Raw genomic sequence first — 18,420 nt, forward strand, 5'->3', positions numbered from 1 at the left:
AATGTGTTCAGTGGTGTGTGTGTGTGTTCAGTGGTATAGAGGTGTGTGGTGTGAGAGAGAGAGAGAATGAATGAATGTGTTCAGTGGTGTGTGTGTGTGTTCAGTGGTATAGAGGTGTGTGGTGTGAGTTAGAGAGAGAGAGAATGAATGTGTTCAGTGGTGTGTGTGTGTGTTCAGTGGTATAGATGTGTGTGGTGTGAGTTAGAGAGAGAGAGAATGAATGTGTTCAGTGGTGTGTGTGTGTGTTCAGTGGTATAGAGGTGTGTGGTGTGAGAGAGAGAGAGAATGAATGAATGTGTTCAGTGGTGTGTGTGTGTGTTCAGTGGTATAGAGGTGTGTGGTGTGAGAGAGAGAGAGAATGAATGAATGTGTTCAGTGGTGTGTGTGTGTGTTCAGTGGTATAGAGGTGTGTGGTGTGAGAGAGAGAGAGAATGAATGAATGTGTTCAGTGGTGTGTGTGTGTTCAGTGGTATAGATGTGTGTGGTGTGGGAGAGAGAGAATGAATGAATGTGTTCAGTGGTGTGTGTGTGTGTTCAGTGGTATAGATGTGTGTGGTGTGAGTTAGAGAGAGAGAGAATGAATGTGTTCAGTGGTGTGTGTGTGTGTTCAGTGGTATAGAGGTGTGTGGTGTGGGAGAGAGAGAATGAATGAATGTGTTCAGTGGTGTGTGTGTGTGTTCAGTGGTATAGAGGTGTGTGGTGTGAGAGAGAGAGAGAATGAATGAATGTGTTCAGTGGTGTGTGTGTGTGTTCAGTGGTATAGAGGTGTGTGGTGTGAGAGAGAGAGAGAATGAATGAATGTGTTCAGTGGTGTGTGTGTGTTCAGTGGTATAGATGTGTGTGGTGTGGGAGAGAGAGAATGAATGAATGTGTTCAGTGGTGTGTGTGTGTGTTCAGTGGTATAGATGTGTGTGGTGTGAGTTAGAGAGAGAGAGAATGAATGTGTTCAGTGGTGTGTGTGTGTGTTCAGTGGTATAGAGGTGTGTGGTGTGAGAGAGAGAGAGAATGAATGAATGTGTTCAGTGGTGTGTGTGTGTGTTCAGTGGTATAGATGTGTGTGGTGTGAGTTAGAGAGAGAGAGAGAATGAATGTGTTCAGTGGTGTGTGTGTGTGTTCAGTGGTATAGAGGTGTGTGGTGTGAGTGAGAGAGAGAGAGAGAGAATGAATGAATGTGTTCAGTGGTGTGTGTGTGTGTTCAGTGGTATAGAGGTGTGTGGTGTGAGAGAGAGAGAGAATGAATGAATGTGTTCAGTGGTGTGTGTGTGTGTTCAGTGGTATAGAGGTGTGTGGTGTGAGAGAGAGAGAGAAAGAATGAATTTGTTCAGTGGTGTGTGTGTGTGTGTGTGTTCAGTGGTATAGAGGTGTGTGGTGTGAGTGAGAGAGAGAGAGAGAGAGAGAGAATGAATGAATGTGTTCAGTGGTGTGTGTGTGTGTTCAGTGGTATAGAGGTGTGTGGTGTGAGAGAGAGAGAGAATGAATGAATGTGTTCAGTGGTGTGTGTGTGTGTTCAGTGGTATAGAGGTGTGTGGTGTGAGAGAGAGAGAGAAAGAATGAATTTGTTCAGTGGTGTGTGTGTGTGTGTGTGTTCAGTGGTATCGATCCTGAGCTTCTTGTGGATGAAGTGACAGAAGACACTGAGGATGGAAACGTTAACGTGTCTGATGAAAGCTCCGCCTCTCGATTGTGGGTGGATCGCTTTGCTCCTCAGCATTATATGGAGCTCCTGAGTGATGATGTAAAACACACACACACACCTCTCTCTCTCTCTCTCTCTCTCTCTCTCTCTCCTCTAAGGCCAAACACATTTCATTATTTTTAATTTATTTTTTCAGATCGTTCCTTCTTTTCTATTTTTTTAAATTTCCTTTTTTTTTTGTTCTTCTGGTTCAGTTTTCTCTCTGGGTTTATTTCTTATTCCTCTTATTCTTGTCATTCTTTTGCAATCTCGGCTCTTTGTAATTCCTTCTGTTTTTATTTTAAGTTCATTCTTGTTTTCTTTTAGAAACTTTCAGTCAAGATTATGTTGTATTTTTTTATTTTTTATTTTTATTTTGTTTGTATTTACTCTGATTCTTTGTTTTTTCTTCACATTTCTCCTGATGATTGACTGATTGGTGTTCTTATCTAAATTAAGGATATCAGGAGGAGATGTTTTAAATTCTGAATATGTTTGTTCATTTAAAAAAAAAACTTTTATACAAAAAATGCAGATCAGAATGCTTCATAAAAAAAATCTAAAAAAATGACGTGTGTAAGGTTATTTATTTTTTCAGTTCACTAATCGCTGTCTGTTGAAATGGCTGAAACTTTGGGACTCGGTGGTTTTCGGGAGAGAGAGAAAGCCACGCCCACCCACAGCCGAGTCCAGAGCCAACGGCACCAACGCTCAGAACCAGAACCAGCGCTTTAAAACTAAAAGCCAGCTCACTGAGGAGATCCTGGAGGCAGAGCTGGACCAGTACAAACGACCCAAACTCAAGGTCAAACCCATCACCTGTCAATCGTCCGCTTTTACACGACATACAAACAGCCGACATTCGAATCCCATGTGCTTTTTTTTTTTTTCTTTTTAAATATTCAACAATACAGTTTCATTAAAATTCCTCCAGCAGCCTTCTGTAGTTCTGCACCAGACCTCAGGAGGAACTTTAACTGGTGATGGAGAAGATTTTCTAAATAATGAGAGAATCCAGATTGTCTCATTATCATCTCGTGTGTGTGTTTAGGTTGCGCTCCTGTCCGGACCTCCTGGATTAGGAAAGACGACATTGGCGCACATCATCGCTAAACACGCAGGATATAACGTAGTCGAGATCAATGCCAGGTACTGAATGAACACACACACACACACTCAGGGCTGTTTTTGTGTAAATCTCTCTATCGTGTGTGTGTGTTCAGTGATGATCGCAGTGCAGAGCTGTTTCAGAAGCGTATCGACACGGCCACACAGATGAAGTCGGTCCTGGGAGCCAATGAGAAACCAAACTGCCTCATCATCGACGAAATCGATGGAGCTCCAGCAGTAAGATCTCCACAAACTACTTTTTCTACTCCTCTTCCGAGTCCTTCATCTGTGTACACCTTCTTCTATGTTTTTCTTTCTTCTCCTTGCTTTTTGTCTTCTTCAGTTCTGCATGGTTTTGTTTCAGGCTGCCATCAGCGTGCTGTTAGCGACCCTGAACAGAAAGGATAGTCGAGACGGAGAAGACTCCTCCTCCACCTCAAACCCCTTGAAGAAAAAGAAGAAGAAAGATTCTGTTTTGCTTCGACCAATTATCTGCATCTGTAATGACCTGTAAGCTCCTCCTCCTCTTCCTCCTGTCTGTACAACACCAGTGTGCCGGTCTGTGATCCGAGCCTATGATGTGTGTGTGTGTGAGACACGAGTCTAGCTGAAATCTGATTGGCTGTTCGTCTCCTTAGTTACACTCCGGCTCTGAGGCCGCTGAGGCAGCAAGCGTTTCTGTTAACGTTTCCTCCGACGCAGCAGTCTCGCCTCACACAGAGACTGGCAGAGGTACGAATCGCACAGAACTTTACAAGCGAAATACACTACCGTTCAAAAGTTTGGGGTCACTTTGAAATGTCCTTATTTTTGAAAGACTGTTCTTTTCAATGAAGATCACTTTAAACTAATCAGAAATCCACTCTATACATTGCTAATGTGGTAAATGACTATTCTAGCTGCAAATGTCTGGTTTTTGGTGCAATATCTCCATAGGTGTATAGAGGCCCCTTTCCAGCAACTCTCACTCCAGTGTTCTAATGGTACAATGTGTTTGCTCATTGCCTCAGAAGGCTAATGGATGATTAGAAAACCCTTGTACAATCATGTTAGCACAGCTGAAAACAGTTGAGCTCTTTAGAGAAGCTATAAAACTGACCTTCCTTTGAGCAGATTGAGTTTCTGGAGCATCACATTTGTGGGGTCGATTAAATGCTCAAAATGGCCAGAAAAATGTCTTGACTATATTTTCTATTCATTTTACAACTTATGGTGGGAAATAAAAGTGTGACTTTTCATGGAAAACACAAAACTGTCTGGGTGACCCCAAACTTTTGAACGGTAGCGTACGTTCAATCGTCTCGGGGGCGGAGTTAACTAAACTTAAAGAGGAATTAAATATGAATGTTTCTATAAATATTGTGTGTGTGTGTGTGTTAGATCACACGGCGACAGGGTATGAAGGCGGACACTGGCTCTCTGATGGCCTTGTGCGAGAAGACGGACAACGACATCCGTGCATGCATCAACACACTACAGGTGTGTGTGTGTGTGTGTGAGCAAGAGTTTAAAAAAGGAACTGAATGTATAAAATACAGCATTTTTTTTTCTTCTCTTGAATTGTAGATGCCCAGTTTTCTCTTTATTTACTCTCTCTAAAGCTGGTACACGTTTGTTTGTTTCAGTTTTTACACGGGCGGGGTCAGAGACAGTTGGATCAGCGTGTGGTGAATTCGATGAGCATCGGATTAAAGGACCAGAACAAGGGGTTGTTTTCAGTGTGGCAAGAAATATTTCAGCTTCCTCGATTGAAAAGGTGTGTGTGTGCGCACACTCAAATCTGAACACGCTGCCAAAGACACATTTCCTTTACTAACACTCATACAAATCTTTACACATTATCCAGAATTGCATTATTTAATTTTTAAACATTTCCGAGACACTTTATAAAGTGTTATTTATTGCACGTTTTTGTCCACTTCAGGGATTTTTCCAGTAAATTATGTGCCTTACTTTTGCAATTTCACTCCAAGGCCGAATCCCATTTCACCCCTTGGACATACCCCTTGGCCCTTCCCCTTCATTTTGCGCGTTCACGTGAAGGGGTAGGGGTATCCCAATCCCAGTTAACGCGGAGGGGTAGGGGAAGGGGTAGGGCTTCTGTACCCCTCCAAACGGAGATTTTCCTGGAGCTGACTCCGAACGAAGGGGTTTGAGTGATTTCCCACAATGCCATGCGGATTTCAGCGAGATTTCATGCGGATTTCATAAAGATGGCGGTTCCCGCGGCGAAAGATTGTCATAAATGTATTTTCTCCATTATTTACGTGTTTTAAGTTGTTATCCAGAGGAAACACGCCGCTTGATTCGCTTTCGAGCTGAGAATGAGCAGCGATTTCTGAAATCCAAGCTGCTGCTAAAAAGCTTTGGGAGTGAGTATTGTTTTCGGTTGCTTTACTGCATACATTTTGTTCTGTTATTCTCGCTTTTATTGTTTACATGAGTGTTCTGACACCTCATTCTGTCGGATGTGGTGCACGAAGCGCCAAAGATATCCCATTCAGTGGTGTTAGTTAACAAATCACACCCTGCCAGCAGAGATTTCTGGCTCTGACTGTAGCGGCTGGTCGCAGCCAGTGACGCATTTGGTCGCTTTTTGCTAACGTAAACACTGACGGAGGTACGCGATGACGTATGCGATCGTTGAAGGGCTATCCCAATACGTAGGGGTTGAATTTCAAGCCCTATCCCTTGTAGCTCAGTTTCAAGGGGAAGGGCCAAGGGGAAGGGGGAGGGGTAGGGGTAGAAATTAGAATTGGGATTGGGCCCTAGTCCATATAAAGTTGTCTCTTGTAGTTCTGAACATGTCCAGTAGGGGGTAGTGCTGTGTTAAGTCAGTGCTACCTGCGACAACGACACATCAGAAACGTAAAATTTCTTCGATATCGATTATCTGAATTCTATTAAATATTTCCACTTGAATTAAAGCTGCATGCAGAATTTTGAGGCAGAGCTTTAAAGCTGGGGTGGCACGGTGGTGTAGTGGTTAGCGCTGTTGCCTCACAGCAAGAAGGGCCGGGTTCGAGCCCTGTGGCCGGCAAGGGCCTTTGTGTGGAGTTTGCATGTTCTCCCCGTGTCCGCGTGGGTTTCCTCCGGGTGCTCCGGTTTCCCCCACAGTCCAAAGACATGCAGGTTAGGTTAACTGGTGACTCTAAATTGAGCGTAGGTGTGAATGTGAGTGTGAATGGTTGTCTGTGTCTATGTGTCAGCCCTGTGATGACCTGGCGACTTGTCCAGGGTGTACCCCGCCTTTCGCCCGTAGTCAGCTGGGATAGGCTCCAGCTTGCCTGCGACCCTGTAGAACAGGATAAAGCGGCTAGAGATAATGAGATGAGCTTTAAAGCTGACTTGGGGTTGATTTGGGCGCTTCCTGTTAAAGTGGCTCTGAGCACTAATGACCTGAGCGCAGCGATAATCTAACGCAGGATTTCACTTCATCTTCTTTTGGATTATAGTGTTCACTCTGTTGCACTGTTATGGAATGTGGATCTTGTGATCAGGATTCAAGTCACGCGACTGATTTTTGGTTTGAAACGTCAGGAAACGGATTGGTGGAGATCCGTTCGGCGGTTTTGAGGAGGCGGGGCTTAAAGACAGCAGCCAGAGATTTCAGCACATCCTTCACCTGGCCTCGTCCTGTGGAGAGCACGAGAAACTCACACAGGTACCAACATTACTGCAGGAGAAGACCAGGCACAAAACATACATATACAAACTACAACAGCGAATCCATTCTTTCACAAATTATTTAGCTCCTTTATTACAAGTAGAGACGATTTTTTGTTATATTTTTGCTGTAATTTCCACAGCACTTTTTAAAAAAAAAAAAAGAATTTTTTTTCACCTTGTATCACCAGCATGATCATATATCTCTTCCAGTCTGATGTCAGGTTTTAAACCTTTTAATGTTTTTGTCTTTGTTAGACACTTCCTGTAGCCTTTTCAACATCTTTTTAAAATAAATAAATAATTAAAAAACCCTTATTTAAAAAATGAATTTCCTTCAGTGAAAGCGTGTATTTCTCAGCGTCAGTCTAATTAACCTCAAAGACTTTTTCTCCACTCCTCCCGATACCAAGGGTGCCAATAATTATGGAACGGAGTGTATATTTATAGTAGTAATTGATGGTAAAATCAATTTTCATATTATTATGGACTTTTTAAATACAATACAAGGGAAATGTTAAGTACAGGAATGATTTCCAGACTTTAATCTCTCCCTCTCTCTGTCCCCCTGTGTCTCTGCCTGTCTGTCTGTCTCTCTCTCTCTCTGTCCATGTCTCTGTCCCCCCCCTTTCTCTCTCTCTCTCTCTCTCTCTCTCTCTCTCTCTCTCTCTGTCTGTCTCCCCCTCTCTGTCCATGTCTCTGCCTCTCTCTCCCTCTCTCTGTCCCCCTGTGTCTCTGCCTGTCTGTCTCTCTCTCTCTGTCCATGTCTCTGTCCCCCCTTTCTCTCTCTCTCTCTGTCTCCCCCTCTCTGTCCATGTCTCTGCTTCTCTCTCCCTCTCTCTGTCCCCCTGTGTCTCTGCCTGTCTGTCTGTCTGTCTCACTGTGTCTCTCTCTCTCTCTCTCTGTCCATGTCTCTGTCCCCCCCTCTCTGTCCATGTCTCTGCCTCTCTCTCTCTCTCTCTCTCTCTCTCTCTCTGTGTACATGTCTCTGCCTGTCTCTCTCTCTCTGTACATGTCTCTGTCCCCCCCGTCCATGTCTCTGGCCCTCTCTGTCTCTGTCCCCCCCTCTCTCTGTCCATGTCTCTGTCTCTCTCTCTCTCTCTCTGCCTCTCTCTCTCTCTCTCTGTCCATGTCTCTATCCCCCCGTGTCTGTCTCTCTCTCTCCCTCTCTCTGCCTGTCCATGTCTCTGGCCCTCTCTCTCTGCCTGTCCCCCTCTCTCTCTGCCTGTCTCTTTGTGCCTTTCTCTCTGTCCACGTATATCTCTCTACCTGTCTCTCTCTGTGTCTCTGCCTTTCTCTCTGTCCCCTTCTCTCTCTCTCTCTCTCTCTCTCTCTCTCTCTTTGCCCATGTCTCTGTCCCCCCCCTCTCTCTGTGTGTGTGTGTGTGTGTGTGTGTGTGTGTGTGTGTGTGTGTGTGTGTCTGTCTCTCTCTCTCTCTCGTTGTGCATGTGCGGTGCGAGTGGGCGGGTTCGGAGCGTGTGTGAGTGAGTGCTGGAAGTTTGTGGCCGCTGTGCCACAAACTTTTTCTTTCTCTTTCTATCTTTTTCTATCCTTGTATGGTGTTTTTGTGAGTTGGTGTTAATAGTTTGTTGAATTTTGTTTGTTACCTAAGGCGTCTGCTTCCTTTTTGGAGGTATGGCTGCTGAGGGTAGACACGAGGAGCGTTTTGGCTACCTCACAAGGAGGCATGGTATTAAGTTGGATACTCCTTTCTCTGTCGAGAAAATCAGCTTAGCTGTCGGTGAATTCATTGGTCATGATAACATTTTATCGGCATCTCATATGAACAGCGGAGTGGTGTTGTTCCTCTCCGAGGTTAGTTTGGTAAATGACATGGTGGAATTGGGGTTGTACATTGACGAGGTGTTTATTCCTGTTTTACCTTTGGCAAGCCCTTCAAGGAAGGTAATTCTTTCTAATGTCCCCCCATTCATTGGAAACGATGTGCTTGCAGAGGCCCTATCACGTTATAGAAAATTAGTATCTCCCTTGAAAATGATACCGATAGCTACCAAATCTCCGCTTTTAAAGCGTGTAGTGTCGTTCTGAAGGTTCGCCTACATTATCTTGAAAGACAGTAAAGAACTTGAGCTTTCTTTGAATATTAAGGTGAATGATTTCAATTATATGATTTACGTAACCACTAATACTATTAAATGTTTTGAATGTGGTCAGCTGGGCCACCTGGCGCGAAGCTGTCCAGAAAAGACTAAGTCCAGTGATGAGAATTCTACTGAGGGTATCCCCAGTGAAGAACAGTCTCAGGAAGCAGCTAACAATGATGAAACAGCCGAGGACAGTGTAGGTGAGATGCAAGGAGCAAAAAAGGCTTCCGATCAGGTTGAGACATCAGATGGTGCCCCAACAGATCCAAGCGCTGAGGCCGAAATGCCCACGGAGTCACAGAGTAGCTCGGGTTTGGCAGAGCAGATCTTTAATGAAGTCATTGGAGAACAACATCCTTCTATGGAAACTGAGTGTTTTTAAAATACCGTCAAAGAAAAGGGGTCGAGCCCACTTGGGTTCAAAAGCGAAGAAGAAAAGTCTTTCAATTGAAGTGTCGGATGCCGAGAGTGAAAGTGATTATGCGTCGGACTGCAGTGTCAGCTGTAGTGTACGCGCAAGTGGTTTCTCTCAACAGAATTATACTGTCAGATATTAAAAGTTTTCTGTTTAAAACGAAACACGCTAGAAATGTCAAGATTGATGATTTTTTTTTTGCAGACGTTGAACAGTTCATTGCTAAGACAAAACTGTTTATGTCAAAGGGAGGATTTACTGATCAGGAGGGTTACCGTTTAAAGAAGATTTTAACTAAGCTAAATGTTCATCTAGGTGACAGTGACGCTAAAAGTCAGTCGTAACTTCTTTAGCCTTTATGATTATCATGCGTACCAAGTTAAATTTTTTATACTTTATGTGTGAATTTTTAATTGCTTCGTTAAATTTAAATGGAGCAAGAGACCGTAATAAGAGAGCTGTTGTTTTTGAAACCCTTAAACAAAAGAAAATTGATATTGCTTTTGTTCAAGAAACGCACACAGATACAAGTAACTGTGCGGACTGGGCAAGTGAGTTTACTGGTGTCGCAATTTTGAGTCACAACACCTCTAATAGTGGGGGTGTTGGCATTCTGTTTAGTCGTGATTTCATTCCATGTTCTTATGAAGTTGACGAAATTATTAGTGCTGTCAAAAATGTCGCGTTATTAACGCGTTAACTTGACTCAATTTTAACGGCGATAATTTTTTTATCGCGAGATTAACGCTCTGTGACATGATGTAGGTTTTTCATAAGCTTTTGAAACTGCCAGGAACTTGGAACAGAGACTTTGCTTAGAAAACCGATAGCAGCTAGACTGTAATGCCGCGCCCCGCACAGCCAGAGTCCTCTGCCCTCCTCCCCCAAAGAACCAGCGTGGGCAGGGCGCGCTAGTAGAGATGGGATTTATGGCTCTTTGATGGGATCCGCATCTTTGTGATCCGTTCTTTGAAAAGAGCCGTTCAAAAGACTGGCTCATTTGGCTCTTTTTAAATATTTATTCAGTTTTAAGAAGACAGCGTCTAAAGAAGCCAGATCCCTCTGAACTGTAAACTCAATGCTATCCCAGAAATCCTTCCTGTAATATGCAAATTTGGCCGCCTCTGATTGGACAGCGCGACGCATCAACAGGCAGAAAGTGTAAAAGTACAAAATGTGTTAAGTGAGCTGAAACAGTAAAGATCAGATTCAATGCAATATTTATCAACGAACAACTTAAAGTTAATATAATAGTGTACTTTATATTATAATCAAGCATGTCAAGCCTACCGTCACTGTGTAACCTGTCTCTCTGATTATAGTTGTAGACTAACTCAAGCAGTAGATCACTTCACTCATGGTTCTCTTGCTAGCCTCGGGACGAAGAGCCACGGTGCTCAGCTTAGGTTTCACTTTGCAGTGGCTGTGTCAAGATGTGCTATGCTTTGCAATAAAAAAAACATTGGTACAAAACAAGCCCATTCACTTTTTTATGCTGATAAGAGAATTACAATGGTTTTTCATGTGACAAAAATGTGCGATTAAATTGCGATTAATCGCGAGTTAACTATGACAGTCGCGACATTAATCGCAATTAAATATTTTAATCGCTTGACAGCACTAGAAATTATTAAAGGCAGACTTTTAAAAGTAAGAGACTTGTATGATAGCAAGCCTTTTGTTTTTGTGTATGCACCTACCAATGGCACTGAGCGTATGCTTTTTCTTCAAACTCTAGAAAGTGTACTTAAGACCTGTGACTGCCAAGACACCTTACTTATTGGGGGGGATTTTAACTGTACTGAGAATGGTATGGATCGTAATCACGTAGAGCCTCACATGCCTTCTTGTAAAAAAATATATGAAATTTTAAAAGCGTACAATCTTGTAGATATTTGGAGGAACTTCCATTTAACTCAGAGGCAATACACATGGGTTCACTCTTACAATAACATGCTTTCTTTGGCAAGGCTGGACAGATTTTATGTTTTCAAGCACCAGCTCAACTTTTTTAGAAGCTGCAATATTGTTCCTGTTGGTTTTTCTGATCACTGTATGGTAACATGTAAAGTATTTATAAGTACTGTCAAACCACAGAGTGCCTACTGGCATTTAAATACCAGTTTATTGCAAGACACTCATTTCAGTGATGTTTTTAAGTTTTTAGGGGGTCAGTGTAAGACTGCAAAGTATTCTTTTAAATCAATACAACAGTGGTGGGACTTTGCCAAAGTCCAAATAAAGATGTTGTGCCAACAATACAGCTTCTAAGACTACGTTCAGACTGCACCCTGAAACAACCCATATCCGATTTTTTTGCCCATATGCGACCTGTATCCGATCTGTTATTGACAATCTGAACGACACAGATCCGATTTTTTCACATGCGACCCAGGCCGCTTGGATATGTGGTCCTAATTCCGATGCATATCCGATATTTTCACATGCGACTGCAGTCTGACCGGACAGGTCGCATTCATGCGACCTACACGTCATCAACAAGAGACAAACGTCACTATTCTGCGTTGGCTAATCCCGCCTCTTTGGTGGAAAACAACAACATTTGTACAGTTTTCAGAATTTAAATAGACTTTTATAGAATTGATCAAGCTAATGGTGGATTTGGTAGGGACCTGGATGTTGATCTGTTAGCCTGATTAAATAAAACAGTTTCTATAACTGATTTATAACTTAAACCATCCTGTATTACAAGATTATAAGATTGTTCTGGAAATTTCCAGTAATTTGACACCTTCGGTCTCATTAGTCTGCTGCCCACATTAATCAGATTATTGTGTGAGTTCCGCCGCCGCCACAAAAACCACATCGCCAGGTCTCGCCTCATCTCCATAGCAAACTGCACTGGTGTTTCTGCACCTTGAGCCAGCGCTGAGAGAAGCTGCAGAATTCAGCTGGCTATAAACAATCTAAATAAATATTTATAAAAATGTAGAAAAAGTTTATTAATATGACGAAATAAATATGTGCAAATGATTAAGCCTGAATTAAGAGTTTGGTAATACAGCGGCCGTATCCCAAATGACTGCCTACTGAAGCTCGAGTGCACTATATAGAGTTTAAAAATCCATTACTTCCTAGTAACATGTAGTGCACTTATATAGAAATTAGAGAGACATTTAGGAGTCAACCCTCGTTACCAGGCTACACGTTTTCAGTTCAGTTCAGAAACAAAAACACACACGAGACCTCACACTTTAACACTAACCAGATAATTAAACAAACAAACAAAAAAAAGAAATCATTAAACTTGAAGAGTGCGCTTTTTGTTTACGTATTACGTAGATGTGCTTATTACGTGTCAATTTGCGCATGCGGGACACTTTTGGGTCGTTTTCCGTTCATATTGGAGATCGCATACAAGTCTCATATAATTGGTAATGTGAACGGCCTAACAAAAAAATCGGATTTCACAACAAATCGGATATCGGTCGTTTCAGGTTGCAGTCTGAACGTAGTGAATGTCACGAGGGACATCTCCAATCGAATGGTAACTTTAGAAAAGGAGACACTGAAACTTCAAGGGGTGTCAGATATGACAAATAATGTAATGGAGACTTTAAAAGCAAAAAAGAATTTACTGGTTGAATTAATGGGGGTCAAGGCTACAGGAGCTCTGGTCAGGTCACGTTTTCAGTCGATTGAACTTATGGATGCACCCACTAAATTCTTTTTTTAATTTAGAAAAGAAAAATGTTCAGAAAAGGCTGATGCAAGCCTTGCGCTCAGAAGATGGCACACTCTTGTCTGAAAATGCAGACATTCAAAAGCATGCACGGTGCTTCTTCAAGGACTTATACAAGAGTGAGATCACTTATGAGCAGGTTCCTGACAATGGTTTTCTGAAGAATCTACCCCAGGTTTCCAGCACAGCCAATACAGACCTTGGAAGGGTGCTATCCCTTGAGGAGTTGACTACTGCCCTCCAAAATATGGAGGGTGGTAAGGCGCCGGGGCTTGATGGGTTACCAGTTGAATTTTACAAAGCTTTCTGGCCTGAAATAGGTGCAGATTTGCTAGAGGTTCTGAGTAACAGTTTGGCCAATGGGTGGCTGCCTCACAGTTGTCAGAGAGCTGTTATAATGCTGTTGCCAAAAAAGGGGGATCTCAGTGACATTAGATCATGGAGACCTGTTTCTGTCCTATGTGTTGAGTACCGGTTGCTCTCTAAAGTTCTGGCCAATAGGCTTAGCAAAGTGGTGGAAGAGGTCATTCATCCTGACCAGACCTACTGTGTGCCTGGCAGGTTAATTCACGATAACATTTGTTTTATCAGAGATATCGTTGACATTGGAAAGCGCCTGAACTTGGATTTTGGCCTTGTTTCAATTGATCAAGAAAAAGCTTTCGATAGGGTTGAACATAATTATTTATGGAATGTTCTGTCTGCTTTTGGTTTTAATCCTGGTTTTATTAGTTACATAAAAGTCTTATATCGTGACATTGAAAGCATATTAAAGGTTAATGGTGACTTGTGTGCTCCTTTTAGGGTTTTCAGAGGCATCAGACAAGGCTGCCCCCTGTCTGGTATATTGTATTCCCTAGCAATAGAGCCACTTTTGGTAAAGCTGAGAAACGACATAGAAGGGGTAAAGATCCAAAATTGTACTTTTACTTTTAAATTATCAGCTTATGCTGATGATGTGGCAATACTTGTTAAGAGCCAGAGGGATGTGGATGCCATGTTGAGAGGATTTAATGATTTTAGAATGTTATCCTCTGCCAAAGTTAACTGGGGTAAGAGTGTGGCTTTGTTGATGGGGAACTGGAATGATGGTTCACCCACATTACCTGAGAATCTGGCTTGGTCCAAAGATGGGTTTAAGTATTTGGGGGTATTTATTGGGAATGACGACTTTATGCTGAAAAATTTTGAAGGTGTTATTCAAAAAGTTAAAGGCCGTCTTACTAGATGGGAATTTTTAATGAATAATTTGTCTTGTAGAGGGAGAGTGCTCATAGGGTGTATTCAGACCAGGATAGTTCACTTGCTTTGGTCCGAACCAAATTTTTTTTTTGTTTGTTTGTTTTTTTCATTTTGGTGCGGTTCGCTTTCACACTGTACGTTTTAGTAAGCGGACCAAAATCTGTCAACAAAGCCATGCGCCCTGAGGTCGTTCAGCTATTGGTCAGAGACGACACGCGCACAAAGCGTTAAGTTCAAAAGTAGTCATGGAGGCTTTCCGTGCTGTTATTCTTTTTAATGTCATCAAAGCTATATGTTTTTTCCAGTTTTTACTGTTTTCACAATTGTGCGATTACTATGCTGTTGTACAAGTAATTTATCAACGACGACGACAAAGGGCAAGGCGGCTACGGAGGATAGCGCTGATGAGCGCACATCATGTTGTGACAGTTCTGGCTCTTCACGCAATAGATGAATTTCTTTTTTGCGTCGCTAGTACCGCCACTTTTTGAAAGAATGTCCCTGATTTTAATGTAGGTCTGACGGAGTTTCTTCACTTTTAGCCGACATTGTTCTGGGGAGCGCGTGAACCCCTTCTCCTTCATTTTCTCACTGAATACAGCAAACACGTCAGCATTTTTGTGTGTTCTCTCCAAAAGCTCAGATATGTGGACATCTGCCCATATATCCACAAGGGTACGCGTTTCTTCCTCGGCCCACGTTTGCCCCCTACTCATTTTTTGTACTCGCCTACCACTGGTGACTGAACGACCCTTGACAACCGAAACAGTGTTTGCACTTTGCGGTGGAGTGTCAAGACTCTGTTTCCCATAATGCTCGACAAACGACGGAAGCTCCCGAGGTACAAAAAAGCAAAACGGTCAGATTAGGTCCGGTCTGCTTTCACACCTCCAAAAGATCCGCACCAGGGTTCCTTTGGTCCGGACCGAGTCCGACCTTGCAGCTCGGTCTCGGTCCGCTTGTTTGGTCCGGACCAGAGTTCGGTGGTTTGTATTCAGACCAACCCAAAAGGTCTGGACCAAGGGAAATTTGGTTCGTTTGGTCCAGACCAAACAAAGTAGGTGTGAATACGCCCCTAATTAACAACCTGGTAGCATCATCCCTCTGGCACCGGTTGGCATGTATAGATCCTCCAGCTAATGTACTTGCAAAGATCCAGTCTGTGTTGGTTGACTTCTTTTGGAATGGCTTGCACTGGATTCCACAGAGTGTACTATTTTTACCAAGAGAGGAAGGTGGGCACGGGCTGGTTCATTTACAGAGCAGGACTGCTGCTTTTCGCCTACAATTTATACAGCGGCTACTAAATGGAACAGTGGACAGTAGCTGGAAAGCCGTAGCTTGTGCCATGCTTCGGACTTTTGAGGGGCTGGATCTAGAGAAGACTTTGTTCTGGATGGATCCAAATCGTTTTAACTTGAACAAGTTTCCCATTTTTTATCACAATCTTTTTAAAGTATGGAGTCTTTTAAAGATTGGGAGGACCTTGAATTCCACATCCCTTTTTTGGTTGTTGCAAGAGCCTTTGGTTTATGGCTCCCTCCTGGATCTCACATCTGAAATATCCTTCCCTGCCCTCACACAAGTTCTCCGTGAGGCAAAAGTCCTCACCTTGGAAAATTTAATCAAGATTGCTGGTCCATCTTTTCAGAATGTTGATCAAGTGTCTAAACGTTTACGAGTAAGGTCAACCCGAGTAGTATCACATCATCTTGGCAAATGGAAGAATCTGTTTACAGAGGATGAAATGAGATTGTTATTTGACTTTTCCATGGGTTTTATTGCACCAAATGACTCTGATCCTGTCCCAAATGTTACGGTGTCTGCAGAGGTAGATGATACCTCAGGCACATTATTTAAGCCTGAACTTTTGTTATTTCTTGGTTCTAACCTTGCCTCTGGTAAGGCATTATATAAACTGTGTGTGATGGTTTTGAACAAAAAATATTTTGAAGAGAGTTGACACTCCTTGGCGTGCAGTTTTACAAGTAACAGAGCAGGTTAAACCACAATGGAGAGCTTTTCACAAGTCACCATTACCTAAGAAGTGTGGGGATTTACAATGGAGGATTCTGTATGGGGTAGTGGCAGTTAATTCTTTTATTTCAGTTTTAAACCCAGATGTTAATCATCAGTGTCCTTTTTGTAGCATAAGGGAAACCATTTTCCATGCCTTCATGCAATGTATGAGACTGAAGCCTCTGTTTTCTCTTTTGGAAAGAATATTTGGCTGTTTTAATGAATGTTTTTCAATGGTGATTTTTATTTTTGGTTTTAAATATTGCCAGAAACGCAGGTTTAAATAGGGGTGTTCACACGGCAACTTTTACTCCGGTGTAGCACCGGGGCTGCCCCGGTAGAGCGTTCACACGGTACAAAGTTATAGCGGTGTAGCCCCTGAAAGCTGCTTAAACCGGTGCAAATCTAACCCTGCTCGGGAGGTGGTTTAAGAAATTTACTCCGGAGTAAATGCTAGTTTGCGGGGCAGCACCGATATAAAATGGGACGTCTGAACGCTACAGGGGTAGACTCGCTACGCGTGAGGAGAGTTGATTACATACGGGCATTGCATAATTTTGCATCCTGGTATTTTGCGCTTCCAAAATGGCGAATATCAACAACAACAGAACTGCGTGTCTTCCAGTGTTGCCAGATTGTCAGTTTTAAGTGCATTTTGGTGGATTTGAACATATTTTGGGATGGAAAAAGTCAGCAATATCTGGCAACACTGGTGTCTTCGTCCACGTTGTTTTCCCGGCGCTTGATGATGCCATGACAACCGGGAAAAGGAAGTACATTTTCACGCATGCGCATATTTCATTTCCGCATTATTACTATCGGAAATGATAGTAATAATGATAGGAAATGATGATAATAATAAAAGGAAATGATATCAAAACTTTATTACTATCAAAGGAAATGATAGTAATAAAGTTTTTGCTACTATAACATGGTCGCAAAAACTGCCGTGTGACCGCAAGTGGGGCTGCACCGGTGCTAACACGCTTCTCTCTAGTAAGCAGGGTTGTGACGTGTGAACGCTCCACAAAATTTACACCGGTGTAAGATATATCGCAACAAAATACATCGGTGCAGCATCGATGCAAATATGTGCCGTGTGAACAGGGCTATAGTTAAGTTTTTAATTTTTTGCTTGGTCAAGCCAAAATGGCTATATATGTACAACCCCGATTCCAAAAAAGTTGGGACAAAGTACAAATTGTAAATAAAAACGGAACGCAATGATGTGGAAGTTTCAAAATTCCGTATTTTATTCAGAATAGAACATGGATGACATATCAAATGTTTAAACTGAGAAAATGTATCATTTAAAGAGAAAAATGAGGTGATTTTTAAATTTCATGACAACAACACATCTCAAAGTTGGGACAAGGCCATGTTTACCACTGTGAGACATCCCCTTTTCTCTTCACAACAGTCTGTAAACGTCTGGGGACTGAGGAGACAAGTTACTCAAGTTTAGGGATAGGAATGTTAACCCATTCTTGTCTAATGTAGGATTCTAGTTGCTCAACTGTCTTAGGTCTTTTTTTTTGTCGTATCTTCCGTTTTATGATGCGCCAAATGTTTTTTCTATGGGTGAAAGATCTGGACTACAGGCTGGCCAGTTCAGTACCCGGACCCTTCTTCTACGCAGCCATGATGCTGTAATTGATGCAGTATGTGGTTTGGCATGGTCATGTTGGAAAATGCAAGGTCTTCCCTGAAAGAGACATCGTCTGGATTGGGAGCATATGTTGCTCTAGAACCTGGATATACCTTTCAGCATTGATGGTGTCTTTCCAGGTGTGTAAACTGCCCATGCAGCCCCATACCATCAGAGATACAGGCTTCTGAACTGAGCGCTGATAACAACTTGGGTCGTCCTTCTCCTCTTTAGTCCGAATGACACGGCGTCCCTGATTTCCATAAAGAACTTCACATTTTGATTTGTCTGACCACAGAACAGTTTTCCACTTTGCCACAGTCCATTTTAAATGAGCCTTGGCCCAGAGAAGACGTCTGCGCTTCTGGATCATGTTTAGATACGGTTTCTTCTTTGAACTATAGAGTTTTAGCTGGCAATGGCGGATGGCACGGTGAATTGTGTTCACAGATAATGTTCTCTGGAAATATTCCTGAGCCCATTTTGTGATTTCCAATACAGAAGCATGCCTGTATGTGATGCAGTGCCGTCTAAGGGCCCGAAGATCACGGGCACCCAGTATGGTTTTCCGGCCTTGACCCTTACGCACAGAGATTCTTCCAGATTCTCTGAATCTTTTGATGATATTATGCACTGTAGATGATGATGATATGTTCAAACTCTTTGCAATTTTACACTGTCGACCTCCTTTCTGATATTGCTCCACTATTTGTCGGTGCAGAATTAGGGGGATTGGTGATCCTCTTCCCATCTTTACTTCTGAGAGCCGCTGCCACTCCAAGATGCTCTTTTTATACCCAGTCATGTTAATGACCTATTGCCAATTGACCTCATGAG

The 18,420-nt window shown here is 42.6% G+C and overlaps 1 protein-coding gene across 2 annotated transcripts in view; it reads left to right on the forward strand.

The window, feature by feature from the left end:
- chtf18 (CTF18, chromosome transmission fidelity factor 18 homolog (S. cerevisiae)) overlaps positions 1-18,420 on the forward strand; it is a 40,098-nt gene that overhangs the window by 8,441 nt on the left and 13,237 nt on the right. For both annotated transcript variants that reach the window (XR_009650536.1, XM_060898566.1), the window contains exons 7-15: positions 1,591-1,735; positions 2,274-2,480; positions 2,727-2,824; positions 2,899-3,022; positions 3,150-3,295; positions 3,424-3,517; positions 4,166-4,264; positions 4,411-4,541; positions 6,326-6,449. Coding sequence is in view for 1 of the 2 variants with exons in the window: in XM_060898566.1 (XP_060754549.1) it covers positions 1,591-1,735; positions 2,274-2,480; positions 2,727-2,824; positions 2,899-3,022; positions 3,150-3,295; positions 3,424-3,517; positions 4,166-4,264; positions 4,411-4,541; positions 6,326-6,449 (1,168 nt within the window). In the remaining variant the exon portion in view is untranslated. The remainder of the gene's footprint in view (positions 1-1,590; positions 1,736-2,273; positions 2,481-2,726; positions 2,825-2,898; positions 3,023-3,149; positions 3,296-3,423; positions 3,518-4,165; positions 4,265-4,410; positions 4,542-6,325; positions 6,450-18,420) is intronic.

The sequence above is a fragment of the Neoarius graeffei genome, chromosome 18, assembly GCF_027579695.1.
Source record: "Neoarius graeffei isolate fNeoGra1 chromosome 18, fNeoGra1.pri, whole genome shotgun sequence".
Taxonomy (NCBI): Eukaryota; Metazoa; Chordata; class Actinopteri; order Siluriformes; family Ariidae; genus Neoarius; species Neoarius graeffei.